The 16,214-nt window shown below is 41.0% G+C and overlaps 1 protein-coding gene across 1 annotated transcript in view; it reads right to left on the bottom strand.

Annotated features, from left to right (window-relative positions):
• Positions 1 to 3,804, bottom strand: part of CCN4 (cellular communication network factor 4) — a 36,400-nt gene extending 32,596 nt beyond the window's left edge. The window contains exon 1 of the mRNA XM_026678531.2: positions 3,438 to 3,804. Within this exon, the coding sequence (XP_026534316.2) occupies positions 3,438 to 3,665 (228 nt within the window). The 5' untranslated portion in view covers positions 3,666 to 3,804. The remainder of the gene's footprint in view (positions 1 to 3,437) is intronic.
• Positions 3,805 to 16,214: the final 12,410 nt, after the last annotated feature.

Here is a 16,214-nt window from a genome sequence, read left to right as displayed (position 1 = left end):
GTCTGACAAGGTTGGTCAGAACTTTGAATTAATCCTGCAGTGAATTGATTCAGATTGATTCTATGTTCCTTCCTTCCTTCCTTCCTTCCTTCCTTCCTTCCTTCCTTCCTTCCTTCCTTCCTTCCTTCCTTCCTTCCTTCATTTATTCTTCCTTCTTTCCTCTTTCTCTCCCTCCTCCCACCCATCTTCCTTCCTTCCTTCCTTCCCTACTCACTTACTTACTTATTTACTGATTTTATAATTTTATAAAATTTTATAAACCTTGGAGTACTCATCTCTAATGTTCTAAGTGCCAGAGCCCACTGTAACAACATTGCCAAAAAGGCATTAACCTAATCTTGCGTAGCTTCTTCTCTGGTAATATCGTACTGCTAACTAGAGCATACAAAACATTTGCTAGACCAATTCTTGAATACAGCTCATCTGTCTGGAACCCGCACTGCATATCTGACATTAATACAATCAAGGGGTCTAGAGATATTTCACGAGAAGAGTCCTCCACTCCTCTACTCGCCACAGAATACCTTATACCACCAGACTTGAAATGTTGGGCTTAGACAACTTAGAACTATACCACCTTCAGTCCGACCTAAGGGTAGTACATAAAATTATCTGCTAAAATGTCCTACCTGTCAATGACTACTTCATCTTCAACCACAACAATACACAAGCACAAAATAGATACAAACTCAAGGTAAACCACTCCAAATTCGGTTGCAAAAAATACGACTTCAGCAACAGAGTGGTCAATGCCTGGAACTCACTTCCTGATTCTGTGGTTTCTTCCCCAAACCCCCCAAACTTTAACCTTAGACTGTCTACTGTTGACCTCACCCCATTCCTAAGAGGTCTGTAAGGGGCGTGCATAAGTGCACCAATGTGCCTACCATCCCTGTCCTAATGTCCCCTTTTATTTGTACCCATTTCATGTAATCATAATCATGTTCTCATTATATCTGTTATCTAATACATGCTTGACAAATAAATAAAATAAAGTAAATAAATAATTTGAACCATCCATGGAGGCTGATGTGTAGTTCCCGCGAATGGCTGATAGCCATCTAGAAGTCATCGGCCCCCTGTCTTCCTGCCAATGATATCCAAAGGTTCAGGATACTGCAGTTACTTAAATCTCTTCTACTTTACCTACTCAGCTTCTGAACAAGGCAATCCCCTGATTTAAAAGCCTCTGCTTAAAAACCTCTGCTTAATTTTTCTTAACGTTTGTTTCCTTCGTGCAAGCTTTTCAACCAGCCTCTTTCAATGGGTCATTTTCTGGGTTGAGTTTTGGAACTTTGCTGGGATTAGCCTACAGGAAATCAGAGAGTCCATGCATCTTATGGCCCAAATTGTTTTGCTACATGGGAAAAGCAGTCCTCCTTTTGGGCACTGCCTAGCAAATCCTTTGACTCAGTCCTCCAAGCTTTGCAGCAATCTCATTCTCCCAAGCTTGCCTTTTCCAGGGCGCCTCATCCTGAGAGTTACTACTGCATTTGACATCTTTGAATGTCATCTTTGACTGATTCATCCCTCAGCAGTCATAGAATATCATTACTCCTCTCTTCTTTGAGAGGCTGATCTCTCTCTCTGTAAATATCTCCTCTTGCCCTTCTCTTCCTTGGTCCCCCACCCAAGCAGTCCTACATTTATTTTCCAGACCTGAAGCTCTACCATCACAGAGTGGTTCCTTGTGTTTAGCCTCATTCTGTTTTCCAGGTTCTTCCCCGCAAACCATCCAGCCCATTACTGAAGACTACAGTTGTCCCACTGGGTCAAAAAAGTTGCATAACTTCCAGATGGACACTGTACTTCAAGGTCACCCTCACTTCTCCAGCCCTCACCTTGTTAGAAGTCATAAACCTTTGCTAGACCAATACTTGAATACAGCTCTGCTGTCTGGAATCCACACTGTATATCAGACATAAATACAATTGAGCGAGTCCAGAAGTCTTTTACCAGAAGAGTACTACATTCCTCTGTTCGCAACAGAATACCCTACAGCACCAGACTTGAGATTCTAGGCTTAGACAGCCTTGAACTATGCCGGCTAAGACTGGACTTAAGCATAGTACATAAAATCATATGTTACAACCTCTTACCAGTTAATGAATATTTCAGCTTTTTTAACCACAACAACACAAGAGCACAGAACAGATATAAACTTAATGTAAACCACTCCAAACTTGATTGCAGGAAGTACAATTTTAGCAACAGAGTGGTCAATGTCTGGAACTCACTACCTGATTCTGTTGTCACCTGCTCAAACCCCCACTCCTTTACCCTCAAACTAACCTCTATTGACCTCACCCCATTCCTAAGAGGTCTGTAAGGGGCGTGCATAAGCGCACAATCGTGCCTACCGTCCCTGTCCTATTGTCCCCAATTATTAGTTCCTATTTCTTATATTTAAATTTATGTTTATTCTTATTTCTATTATATTGTAAGCATTTGACAAAATAAATAAATACAATAAAATAAATAAATAAGCTGGAAGGGACCTTGGAGGTCTTCTAGTCCAACCCCCTGCTCAAGCAGGAGACCCTGTAAAATCCTCTTTAAAATCCTCCAAGTTTGAGCACCCACAACTTCTGAAGGCAAGTCATTCCACATTGTTATTTGTTCTCATTGTCAGAAAATTTCTCCTTAGTTCTAGATCCGTTCTCTTCCACCCCTTGCTTCTTGTCCTGCCTTCAGGTGCTCTGGAGAATAGGCTGACCTCCCCTCTTCTTCGTGGCAGCCCCTCAAATATTGGAACACCGCTCTTATCTCCTCCTAGTCTCCCTTTTCACTAGACAAGACATACCCAATTCCTGCAACCGTTCTTCATCCATTTTAGCCGCCAGCCCTGTAATCAATCGTCTTTGTCACTCTTCTCTGCACTTTTTTTTAAAAAACACTGTGGTGTTAAAACTGGATGCAATATTCCACTCTGTGTCTTACCAAGGCATGATAAAGTGGTAATGTCTTTTTCTTCTTTGTAACTTTCCTGAGCCTTGCCATTAGTTAAATGCCTGGAGAGAGGTTTCTCTCTCTCTCTCTCTCTCTTTCTCTCTCTTTCTCTCTCTTTTTTAAGCCTCCCTTCTTCAACCTTTCTTTTTTAAAATAAATTTTATTAAGTTTCCAAATTGTAAAAACATAAAATAAAACTTTATACGCTGTTATCAACATCAAGACATCTTTTGCATCTCCTCGCATTTTTCAGTCTATGTATTTACTTATTCCTTTACCATTACATCTTACTTTTACCATAAATCAGTATCTTTTTATCCTTACATCTCAATCTTCTTTTCTCCATGGTATATTTACATATTTACATATTCCCTCATTCTTTTCCTAATGGCCATTTTATTTTCTTTTTATTTCTAAACCTTTCACAACGAGCTTTCTTCTCTCGCTTTCTCCTGAGTTGCCAAACCAAAGCAGAGTGGAGCGCTTACCTGCACAATGCTGCTGGTTACTAAAAGCCAGGGCAGAAGCCACCTCATCACTGGAAGCCAGGGTGAAAGACATGGATTGAACCCAGCTCTTGGATGAAGACAACATCCGACTCCCTTTGCGGAGTCTGCTTCCAGCAGCTGAGTTGGTAGGGAGATGGGAGTATATTCTCCTTTACTCTTGGGAAGCTTTATTAAAGACAGATCTGACGTCAGGTTGGACGGCTGCATATTTTCTTCGGGAATAACTTTTCCTGCCTTTTTTTTCCCCCTCCCTCCCTCTCTCTCTCTCTCTCCCTTTCATTTGGGTGACTCATCCCCACCTCCAGCTCTCTCGCTGTATTGCCTTGTGCCAGGAATTTCTTAAAGGAAAATTCACCCTGTATCATCAGCACAAGACACTGTAATTTTAACACCCCGCTCCTGTGCTCAGGGTTCGCCTATAATTATATTTATTTATGACTTTGCCCCTGAAAACTAGGTGGGCTGGATGGGAGGGAAATGAAAGGATTTTCTCAGGAAAGGGTGAGTGCAAAACTAAAGGGGTCATCTTTTCCAAGGTAGGCTTCCAGAGGAACAGATTTCTGTCCTTTTTTCACTATAATGTCTAAACAGCTGGCTTAAAATTGGTTTAAAGGCAAATCCAGCCTCCCCTTGTCTTCAAGCAATGTTCTTGGCAGGGTACATAAGTGATTTGCCACTGCCTTTTTCTGCAATGTTTCTTTTCAAAGACTTCCAATAAAACTTGTATGTACGCATCAACGTATATTTAAAAGAAAAAACAGAGTTTTGATTGCATCATCAACCTTCAATCTTGAAATGTTTCATATCCTATGGATATCTTTCACTTAGAACATAGAATCATAGAGCTGGAATGGACCTCAGAGATCTTCTAGTCCAACCCCCTTCTCATGGCAGGGGACCTCATACCATCCAGGTCAAATGGTGGTCCCGTCTATTTTTGAAAACTTCCAGTGATGGAGCATTCACAACTCCAGGAGGCAAGCCAGGGGTGGGAATTCAAACTTTTTAACAACCGGTTCTGTGGGCGTGGCTTAGTTGGCGAGCGTGGCTTGGTGGTCATGTTATTGGCTGGGCGTGGCCAACTCAATATCACTCACATCGAGTCACGCAAATCCTCGCCTGGCCTTTCATGACTATGGGGATGCTGCAACAGTTGTAAGTATGAAAAATGGTCATAAGACACTTTTTTCAGTGCCATTGTAACTTTGAATGGTCACTCCATACAAACAAAGTACCAGCAAAGGAGGGGGAAAAAACTCCAGAGATGTTCCTGAGACAGGAAGTCTAGTCCTGCCAAGAATGTAATAAGGGTTAACGGAGAGACAGTTTCTGTAAGCAACACCAGAATGTTTCCTTCCTGCCTTCCTTACAGGATTAGGCCAGTAATTTCTTCTAACAACCAGTTCTCTGAACTGCTTAGAATGTTAACAACCGGTTCTATCAAATAGGTGCAAACTTTAGAATCCCACCACTGAGGCAAGCTATTCCATTGATTAATTGTTAATCAATACCAATCGGAGAAGATAATAGGAAAGATGAGAAAGATGAGAAGGACAATATTAATACAGTCCTACTACATGATTAGATATCCTTAGGTGTAAGACAGTGATGTGGGAATTAGGTGTTCAGCAGTGTGATCGCACAGGAAAAAGTTTTTGGGTCTACCCTGTTTCTCCAACAATACGGCCTCCCCCAATAGGAAGTCCCAGCATGTTTTATAGGCATGAAATTAAATTAAGCCCCTCCCCCAAATTAAGGCCTATATTAAAACATGCAAAATGGTGGGGAATGGTGGGGGGGTCTTGCCATTAGGAAGTACTTTTGTTGCACACCCGGATATGGTGCTGTCTGCGTTGACCCCGATACGAAGTGCCCCACCAATGCCGAGGTCAACATCCAAGCCGTCACCGCCCACCCGCCTGTAGATGCAAGGGGGGGGAATTAAGTCACCCCCGAAAAGACAGCCTAGCCATTTTTTCGGGGCTCAAAAAAAAATAAGACCCGGCCTTATTATATGAGAAACACGGTAGTTGTTTTGGCATGAAATGCTCTATCATGGCATCTTGAGGGAAGAAGTTGAAATAGTTTGTGTCCAGGATATGAGGGGTCTGTAGATATTTTCTCATCCCTCTTTCTGGTTCGTGCAGTGTACAAGTCCTCAATGGAAGGCAGGCTGGTTGCAATTATATTTTCTGTGGTCTTAAACTATCTGTTGAAATCTATATCAGTCCTGTTTGGTTGTTGTATCAAGCCAGATAGATATAGAGGTACAAATGACAGACTCAATAATTCCTCCGTAGAACTGTATCAGCCTTGGGAAATCTAAGTTCCCCGAAGTAGTCATTTTGTGATTGTACCTCAGTGGGGTTACTATTTCATTACATTGTGTTGCTTTCTGTTCTTGGCTGCTTTTTCTTTTGAATTATAAGTTTGGCTTCTGTGTGGAAAGCTTTGTCCTGTGGTTTCCATTTGGACCCTGTTCAGAGTTGCTGGGATGGCCATATACATTTAAATAAATAAATGTGTCCAAGCAAATTATGATGTTTAGTTGTGTTCTCCTTATAAGTGGGACTAATTCTTCCTCGCTATGTTCAGCCTATCCAATCCTGAAGCCTATCCAAGGAGAGACAGATTTCAGAGACAATGGTGGAGGTGATCAACATTTTTCATGTCTCACCTTTCAGACTCAGATACTGGCTGAGCATGATGGAAGTGGTAATCTAGCACATGTGGTCAATAGGAGTTTGGGGAATAATAGACTAACAGAGTTGGAAGGGACCTTGGGGGTCTTCTAGTTCAACCCCCTGCTTAAGCACGAGACCCTACACCCGTTATGGCAAACCTATGGCATGTGTGCTACAAGTGGCACGCAGAGCCATTTGTGCCACCACATGCGCCGCAGACAAACCTACCTCACTGCAGATGTGCATGCTTCCCAGCTGATTTCTGGAAATACCGGACGTGACGAAACGGGCCTATTTTTCGGCCTGCAAACGCTGCAGAAGCTTTCCTCAAGCCTCTGGGAGGCCGAAAAAGGCCTCAAACAGGCCAAAAATCAGCTGGGAAGTGCAGTGCAGGTAAGGGAGCAGTGGGGGGGGGATTACACACACATGCACAGAGGCCATTGGGGGCATGTGCACATTGCCTTCTGGGTGCTGGCATGCAAGTGCGCAAGCGCAAACACACACACAATTTTTGGCACAGGAACCCAAAAAGGTTAGCCACCACTGACCTATACCATTACAAATAGGTGGCTGTCCAGTCGTTTCTTAAAAACCTGCGTTCTCTTTACTGATGATGTAAAGCTATTCAACACCACAGACAATACTGCTACCCTTCAAAAAGACCTTGACTATGTATCAGAATGGTCAAACAAATCTCAACAGATAAATGCTCTGTCCTACATATTGGCAAAAAAAAAATCAGAAAATAAAATACAGGCTGAATAGTCAAGACCTTGTTGATGATACAAACTCTGTCAAGGATCTTGGAGTACTCATCTCTAATGATCTAAGTGCTAGAGCCCACTGTAACTACATAGCCAAAAAAGCATTAAGAGTTGTTAACCTAATATTATGTAGCCTTTTCTCTGGTAATATTACACTAATAACTAGAGCATACAAAACATTTGCTAGACCAATACTCGAATACAGCTCATCAGTCTGGAACCCACATTACGTATCTGATATTAGCACAGTTGAGAAAGTCTACAAATGTTTCACAAGAAAGGTTCTCCACTCCTCTACTTGTTGCAGAATACCTTATGCCACCAGACTAGAAATTCTAGACCTAGAAAACCTACAACTACGCCACCTTCAGTCCGATCTAAGTATAGTATATAAAATCATACATTGCAACCTGTCAATGAATATTTCAGCTTCAACCATAACAATAACAAGAGCACACAAATAGATACAAACTCAAAGTTAACCGCACCAAACTTGATTGCAGGAAATATGACTTCAGCAACAGAGTGGTCAATGTCTGGAATACTCTACCTGACTCTGGTTTCTTCCCCAAACCCCAAAAACTTTAACCTTAGACTGTCTACTATTGACCTCACCCCATTCCTAAGGGGACTGTAGGGGGCGTGCATAAGCGCACCAACGTGCCTACCGTCCCTGTCCTATTGTTTCTTTTTATTTTTCTTATATGTATCCATGTATTCATAACTATGTTTTTACTTATACCTATTATCTTGTAAGCAATTGACAAATAAATAAGTAAATAAGTAAATAAATAAATAAATAAATAAATAAATAAATAAATAAATAAATAAATAAATAAATAAATAAATAAATAAATAAATAAATAAATAAATATTGTCTACTAGGACTCTAAGATCCCTCTCACAGTTACTACTATTGAGCCAGGTTTCGCCTCCTCTGTACCTGTACATTTGATTTGTGTGTAAGTGTAAAATCTTGCTGTTATCCAGACTGAATTTTATTTTGTTACCTAGGCTCATTTGTTCAAGTCTGTCAAGATCCATCTGGATCTTGAGCTTATTTTCCTTGTAGGATGAATCCTGCAACTCTAAGCAAGAACTTTGATCCCTATCGTACCTGTTGAGTTTGTGCAGGTGGAAAGTGCCTCTTTGTATTTATGACATCTCCAATGACACAATCCAGAGAGAAACCATTCTCCTTTTGTGAGAAAAAAAAAGCCACAGTCCCAACCTGAAGCTGAAGATGTGCAGATAAGAGCACAGCTATGTGCTCCAGTATGGAAGTGAAAACTCAGCAGAACATGGCAAATATAAAATATGAACCGGGGCAGAAAAACTTCAAATCTGAACAGGAGAAAGAGTCACCAAGCCACAGCAGCCTTGCTTGCTCCCTGGGAAACCAGGATCTGTCCAATGCCTCTCAAAATATGACCTCAGCACATTAAGTCATGTACTGCATATTTCTTGCTATTCTGCAAATTCACGCAAGACAACAACCAGTGATCTATGCTTGGTAAACCGTCAGTTCTGGAGGCAAAAACCGCAGAAAGTTTCCTCTTTCTTATAGAGTGGAAAGATTTATTTTGAGCGAAAGGGTGAAAAACGTTTTGGGCTGAGAGGCACGCTGGAGAAATTCAACTTGCCTGCTTATATAAGCATTTGTTTATGTACCATAGTTAGCTACAAACAGCTTTGCAGGCAGTATGTGCTAAATTTCATTTCCACTATTGTTCAGTCTGGCGATGAACGTAACTCAGCCTGAGCTGCCCCCTCAATCAAGCAAACACAGCCATCTAAAATCTTGATCGAGAGTTCGTCACTTTCTTCAAAGTCCTAAGACCTGGGCTGAGGACTTCTCTGAGAACGAGCTACTGTTAAAAGACCCTCAAAACTTATCCTGAGATAAGTTCAGCTGAGAGGAGAATTCAGAAGAGCAAAGATTCTTCAGGGATGAGTAAACAGGAATCCAATTGTGGGAATAAGAGGAATGGAAAAACTTAAAAATTCCCTTCCTTTAATATTGTAAGCCACCGAAAATTACCCTGTGGTAAGATGGGCAGCTAATATTTTTTAAAATAAAATAAAATAAATAAAAATAATAAATAAAATAAAAAATAAAATAAAAAATAATAATTTAATTTAATTTAATTAATAACAATACAAAATAAAATAATAATAAAGTAACAAAACAAAATAAAATAATAAGATAAAAAATAAAAAATATAATAATAAAACTGCTGCCCCAATCCAATGCCTGCTCATACTCTAAACCCAGGTTGGAAATGGGATTCTATCTGGACGTCAAATCTTAACTTTAGGGTTTAATTTAACAAACAGAAAAAGATTAACAGAAAGCACTTAGAGGAACAGGTTGAGCAATAAGATCTCATTACATTCTGTTCCTTCTTGATGAGGAGAACCAGTAAGTTTCACACTTTTAATGTTGCATTAAAAAGGGTGAGATTCATATTTTCACTTTTTAACCTTTACTGTTTGCTAGCAATATCCTATCATGAGATTTAAAAAAACAACAACACCAGTGATTTTTATATACCGTGTGCGTGTGTGTGTGTGTATATACACGTATACATCAGAGATGGTATTCAGCAGGTTCTGACAGTTCTGGAGAACCGGTAGTGGAAATTTTGAGTAGTTCAGAGAACCGGCAAATACCACCTCTAACTGGAGATTTTGCAGTATCCTTCCCTTGCCACGCCCACCAAGCCATGCCCACAGAACCGGTAGTAAAAAAATTTGAATCCCACCATTCATATACATATACATATACATATACATATACATATACATATTTGTTGGAAGAAATGTCCATCTGGGTTCAGTTCCAAGTGGGGAGAAAGACACTGGAAAGATGGAGTCTGATTGGAAAGATGGTTTAATGGAGGAGAACCATTAAACACATAGTCCTGGTGCAGCTGACCACATGGAGTGGAGAGTGAGTGTTATTTATACCTTCTCTTGGGCCTTGAACTTGAACTTCCTGTTCCTATGGCAAGGGCATGTATTCTATTGGTTGCTAGACTCCCAGAGGGAGTCTTAGCTAACTTTGTAGGCTGCCTGTGTCCCAGGCTTGGTTGAATCTTGCTGGGTGATGCAATGAAGGGCAATTTCCTATTGTGGCTGAATGACTTTGCTCCTGAAGCACAATCCCATCATCCTGGAGCTGAGGTCTTTTGTCTTGTAGATAAGCTGGCACCAAAATATCTGCTCGGGGGCAGGAGCTAGGGCTCAGTTTCTGTTTCTAAGAGCATGTTTCTCCATTTCTCAGCCAGGGAAATGTAATATTTTCTAAAATATTTCATTCTTCTAGGAGAGGGGTGGGTTATTTAGAAGGACCCTGAGAAATATATAATTCAGTAATCTGGTTTTTTTTTCCTCTTCTCACCTCGCCATGAAAGCCAGCTAGGCAATTTTGGGCCAATCATCAGGAGACTGTGAGTTCTAGTTCCACCTTTGCCATGCTGGGTGACTTTGGACTAGTATTAACAGAGTTGGAAGGGACCTTGTAGGTCATCTAGTCCACCCCCCCACCCAAGCAGGAGATCTTACACCATTTCTGACTCTCTTCCCCCACACACACTTTCTTTCTCTCCCTCTTTCTCTTCGCCCCCCCAATTTATCTCTAGGTTGTTGTTGTGGGGAGAATAGGAATCGGACGGTGTGTTGGAAGCATTCATTACCTTGAGTTATTTGTAAAAACAATAATGGGAGGATATTACAAGAAAGAAGAGGGAGGGAGAGAGAGAGAGAAAAGAGAAAAAAAGTAGAGGAAGGAAAGAAGGAAAGAAAGAAAGAAAATAGTTCATATCTCAAAATTGCCAAGGTTGAGAGACCGACTGTTCTAACTAATGAAGCAAATGGGCAAACCTTTTCATACCCAGAAAGCAGATTAGTTAAGGACAAAAACATCTCTTTTTATTCATCATCAACTCTGTGAAGAAACGATTTTTAAAAGGACAGTAAATTCAACCTGCCAATGTAAGCAATGTAACACTCAAACATTGTTAAGAGGAGAGCACTTTCAGTCTACATGGGTACAAAAGGAAAAAACAAAAAACCCAAGAGCTCATGAAAACTAATGCCTTTTAATAAAACACTGTATGTATTTTAACCAAACAACTAGTACGTTGTTTGGCTAAAATGGCAGGGAGGTTATGGAAGTCCCTCCACCCCAAATAATTAACCATTTATCTTTAAAATAGAAGGATTGACATAGCTTCACTGAGAATGTAGTAATGAAACAGACAAGATATTTTATGTTTATTTCTCTTGGAGTATAGGAAGCATTTTAAAGCTAGGATCACATTCTTTTTGAGTAAATACAACATATTTTAAGTGTATTTTTATATTTTATAATTCTTAAGGACAGTATGTCCTCAATGGGCTGGGATAAACAATTTCTTTCTAGATAAACATGCTTGTGGACCTAGGAGAAAGTTTTAATTCTAGAGTTTGATGGCTGCCTGGTGACATTTAAAATAGGGGGTAGTGTAGCTATACACATAGCATTGTTTGTTTGAGATAGTGAAGAGACAGGAGTGGAATGCCTTGCCCTCAGAAGTTGTGGGTGCTTCATCACTGGGTTGTTGTTTTTTTAGAAGAGACTACACAGTCACTTGTCTGAAATGATATAGGGCCGTGTTGGCGAACCTATGCCACCATGCCGGAAGTGGCATGCAGAGCTATTTCCCCCGGCACACAAGAGGTCGCCCGTAGGGGGGGCCAGCATACATTGCCTTCTGGGTGCTGGCACATGAGCACACGCAAGTTAGTGTGCGCGCAATTATCGGCACGGGAGCCGAAAAAAGGTTAGCCACCATTTGATATAGGGTCTCCTGCTTGAGCAGGGGGCCCGACTAGAAAACCTCCAAGGTCCCTTCCAGCTCTATTCAGATTCCAGATTCTAATAGCTCGGCCTTTTAGTCTCAGCAATGTACTCACTTGGATAGAATAGACCAGGAATTTTGTAATTGCAACTGATGATAGTACTTAGGGTTATCTTATCTTAGATAGGAAGCTAAGCAGTGATAGCCTTGGTTGGTATTTGGATGGGAGACTTCCAGTGGGTATGCATATAGTTACAAAGTCTAAGGGGTGCAGGGGCTTAGTGGTCAAAGACTCTCACCTTGTCAGCAGGAGAGCTGACAGTCCAAGTTCGAAACCCAAGCACACGCGACAGGGTGAGCTGCCATCCTTGCACAGCTCCTGGCCACCTAGCAGTCCAAAGCATTCAAATGCGAGTAGATAAATAGGTATCACTTCCATGGGAAGGTAACAGCATTCCGTACACCTCAGCATATAGTCATAGCAGCCACATGACCACGGAAAATTTGACTTTGGACAACACTGGCTCCCTCAGCTAAGAAATAGAGATGAACACTGTGCCCTACAGCGGGACACAACTGACAGGGAAATGTTTAGCTTTACATTTACAAAGTTTTTACCTCATAGTATTGTGCCTCCTTGTTTTACTATGTGTTGTTTTTCCCAAACTTCTCTCCCTTTACATTCCTTTCTCTTAAAAGCACCTCTGCCACAAAGATGTAAAGCAGTGGTGGGATTCAATTTTTTTTACTCTGTGGGCGTGGCTGGGTGGGCGTGGCAGGGGGAGGATAGTGTAAAATCTCCATTCCCTCCCCACCCCACTAACCTGCTTTCCAGCTCAAATAGAGAATAGCTTTGGTCCAAGGACCACCAACTCCTTCCTTGAAAAACAAAATTAATTTTAATTTTGTTAATGCCACTTGATAATGCCTGTACTTGATAATGCCTTGGTTAGGCCACACATGGAATGCTGCATCCAGTTTGGGTTGCCACGATGTAAAAAAGATGTTGACACTCTAGAAAGAATGCAGAGAAGAGCATCAAAGAGGATTAGGGGACCGGAGGCTAAAACATATGAAGAACAGTTGCAGTAATTGGATGTGTCTAGTCTGACAAAAAGAAGGACTAGGGCAGACATGATAGCAGTGTTCCAATATCTCAGGGGCTGCCACCAAAAAAGGGAGCCAAGCTATTATCCGAAGCACCTGAATGCAGGACAAAAAGCAATGGGTGGAAACTAATCAAGGAGAGAAGCAACCTAGAACTAAGGAGGAATTTCCTGATAATGAGAACTATTAATCAGTGAATATTGTGGGTGCTTCAACACTGGAAGATTTTAAAAAGAGATTGGATAACTATTTGTCTGAAATGGTGTAGGGCAGGAGTCTTCAAACCTGACAGCTTTGAGACTTGTGGACTTCAACTCCCAGAATTCCTCCTCCAGTCATGTTAGCTCAGGAATTCTGGGAGTTGAACTTCACAAGTCTTAAAGTTGCCAAGTTTGGTGAGCCTTGGTGTAGGTCTCCTGCTTGAGCAGTGGGCTGGACTAGAAGACCTCCAAGGTCCCTTCCAAGTCTCTTATTCTATTCTATTCTATTCCATTCCATTCAGAAGTATGGAAGTAACAGAAGTAATCTATAAAAAGCCATATAGATTCCTTTTTTTTCTTCCTGCAGCTACAAAAGAAAGAAGACCAATTTTAGTTTGACCAATAATCAGAACATTAAACAAAAACAATTCCAAAAGAAAAATGTCCAGATTTGCAGCGGCTTTTGCTTCATTTTTATTGTGTTCACACAAATTTAGTCACAATACAGAGAAAAGGTTGTGCATCTGATAATCAACCCTTCTTCAGTATTGATGCTGAAAAAAATAAAATACAACTATTCTGGATATTCCTACAAAAGTCACCATAACATAGGGGTTCACTTTTGGTCTCCCCAAATTAATTTGGCTAATATGGTAGAATTTTAAAACCACTGTCTTGCAAAACAAAACAGAAGGAGAAAGGATGCATGCTTAACTCTGAAAAATGCTTTTCTCAGCCTAAGGTTTAAATACTTTGCTACTTCCCAAATATCCTTTTCTAGCAAAGTCCTGTTTCTTTGAGTCAACCAGTTGACTTCAGTCTGATGTTCCATATCATTTAATCCTTCAGAGAATGTTTGTTTGGCCTGTTCTCATCCTACAGTCATTAGAAAATGTTGCTGACCCTGGGATATATTTTTTTCCCTACTACAGCATTCTATGTTGAAGAATAATTGTCAAGAAAAGCTAGATAGAATTATCCCACTGGGAAGAACTCGATCCTCAGCCAATAGCTAACCATCAATTATACCAACCATCACTCATATCTCAGCTGAAATCCATGCCCTAACAGCAAAGCACCCTAAGACTGTGGAGCTAGCAAATTTTCTCCATAGCAAAACTACACTATCCCCTCCATGAGGAAATTTTCAGAGGGAGGGCTGCACTTTGTCAGAGGTGAGTGGGAGGCAGTATGCTTCAGAAAGAAGAAAGAGCCAGGTAGAAAAATGGGGAAGAAGATTCGAAAAATGGACAGGGTCGGGGAAAGAAAGAAAGAAAATGTCAAAAATAAAAACCCAAACATATAAACCCACATTTCAATCAAAAAGTGTGTGTGTGTGTGAGAGAGAGAGAGAGAGAGAGACAGAGACAGAGACAGAGACAGAGACAGAGACAGAGACAGAGAGAGAATGAGAGAGACAGAGAGAGACAGAAACAGAGAGACACACAGAGACACACACACACAGAGAGAGAGAGAGAGACAGAGACAGGCAGAGAGAGAGAGACACACACAGAGAGAGAGAGAGTGACAGAAACAGAGAGACAGAGGCAGAGAGAAAATAGAATTTGGATTTAAGGGTTAAGAGAATAGAATAGAATGGAGTGGAATGGAATGGAGTGGAACAGAACAGAACAGAATTATTTATTGGTCATGTGTGGTTGGACACACAAAGAATTTGTCAGTGCAAATACCTCAGTAATACCTAATAATACCTAGGACAGGAGGCAAAGGGCCACTTAATTCCAGTAGCCAAGTATGCTCCCCTCCTCAATTTTGTAAATGCAACTACGGGATTCATGGAACTCCATGAAAGCTTGTAATCAGGTATTCATGGATTGTCTTCTCCTTAGATAAATCTATGAGACAATTTCTGGGGAAGGAAAAGTGAGTTTTGCAGATGATCTAGTACTAGTCTGCTCAAGAATATCACACAAAAAAAGAACCACTTGTTTTGTTTTTTCAGAGAGGCTGACAGGGGTGGGATGCTACGGCCCGGTTCTATAGAACCGGTAGCTCTAAAGAGCAGCAGACACCGAACTGGTTTGGTGCGATGACCTTTTGGTCGTCCGTTTGGCCCACCTGCCAGCCCGGGCTCTTGGCTGTCCTTTATTTCCTGCTTTTTCAACCTCAGCTGCTTTGCGCGGCACAACTGAGGTTGAAAAAGCAGGGAAAAAGAGGATTTTCAAACGCTACACACCCGTGCGCAGCGCTTGTCAGATGTCCGGGCAGCATGGCTTTTTTTTTTTTTTTGCAATTGTTTTACACACATGCGCAGCAAAATGCACTCTGACCGAGCTGGTAGTAACACTGGTTGAATCCCACCCCTGGAGGGCGAGAAAGAGACAGAAAGAGAGAGAGGGGGAGGGAGAAAAAGAGAGAGAGAGGAGGAGGAATAAGAAAGAGAAGTAAAATGTGGAGCTGAAGTTTGTCTTCCATAATGGAAAAGCAGTGCATTAAAGGTAGAACTTCTGCAACTCAAAACATAATTTTGGGTGAATCCACTGTCTTGTCGGTGAGGTTCTCTTAGCGGCAGTATGGAAACAGTTGGTGAAGAAAAAGCAAGACGCACAAGTGAATGCTTTGGTTCTTTCCAGATTTCATAGCCACTTTTTAAAAGACTGGAGAAAGGATTGCTGGAAACCTGATATGCAAGAAACACATAAGAACTCAATAATCAACCAATATTGTGCTTTTGAGACTGCCATCCTCCCTTTTCATACTACTTTTTTTTACCACTATTTTCCACCATCTTTTGAGAACCAACCATTGGAGAATTCTCGATGAAACTCTAACAAGAGCGGTTAAGAAATTTGTATCAGCTGTCTAAGCTGTGGAGTCTTCTTGAGGTTGTGTAGGATTATAGCAAACTGCATTTCATTTATCTCACTCCTCAACATCATCCCTGTGGATGCTATCCAGGAGTTGCAGCCAATAAATACTCTGCTTACAATCTTACATTGTTCTTCACAAGCTACAAACAAGTTGCTTCATTATTCCTACAATTTTGACACGTTTGTGTATCTTTTAGGAATCTGCCTTGAACTGCATTGACCAAGGAAATCTACTGTTCTTATGGATCCGAAGACTTAGCTTGACAGGTCTACAGAAAAACACTTGATATTTTCCTATTTTGTCTCTTAGTTTTGGGTGAAAATGC

The sequence above is a fragment of the Notechis scutatus genome, chromosome 3 (assembly GCF_049901735.1).
Source record: "Notechis scutatus isolate UNSWTSFEM ecotype Mainland chromosome 3, rNotScu1.2, whole genome shotgun sequence".
Classification (NCBI taxonomy): Eukaryota; Metazoa; Chordata; class Lepidosauria; order Squamata; family Elapidae; genus Notechis; species Notechis scutatus.
Note: the sequence above shows the minus strand (reverse complement) of the source record. Positions and strands in the feature narration are given on the sequence as shown.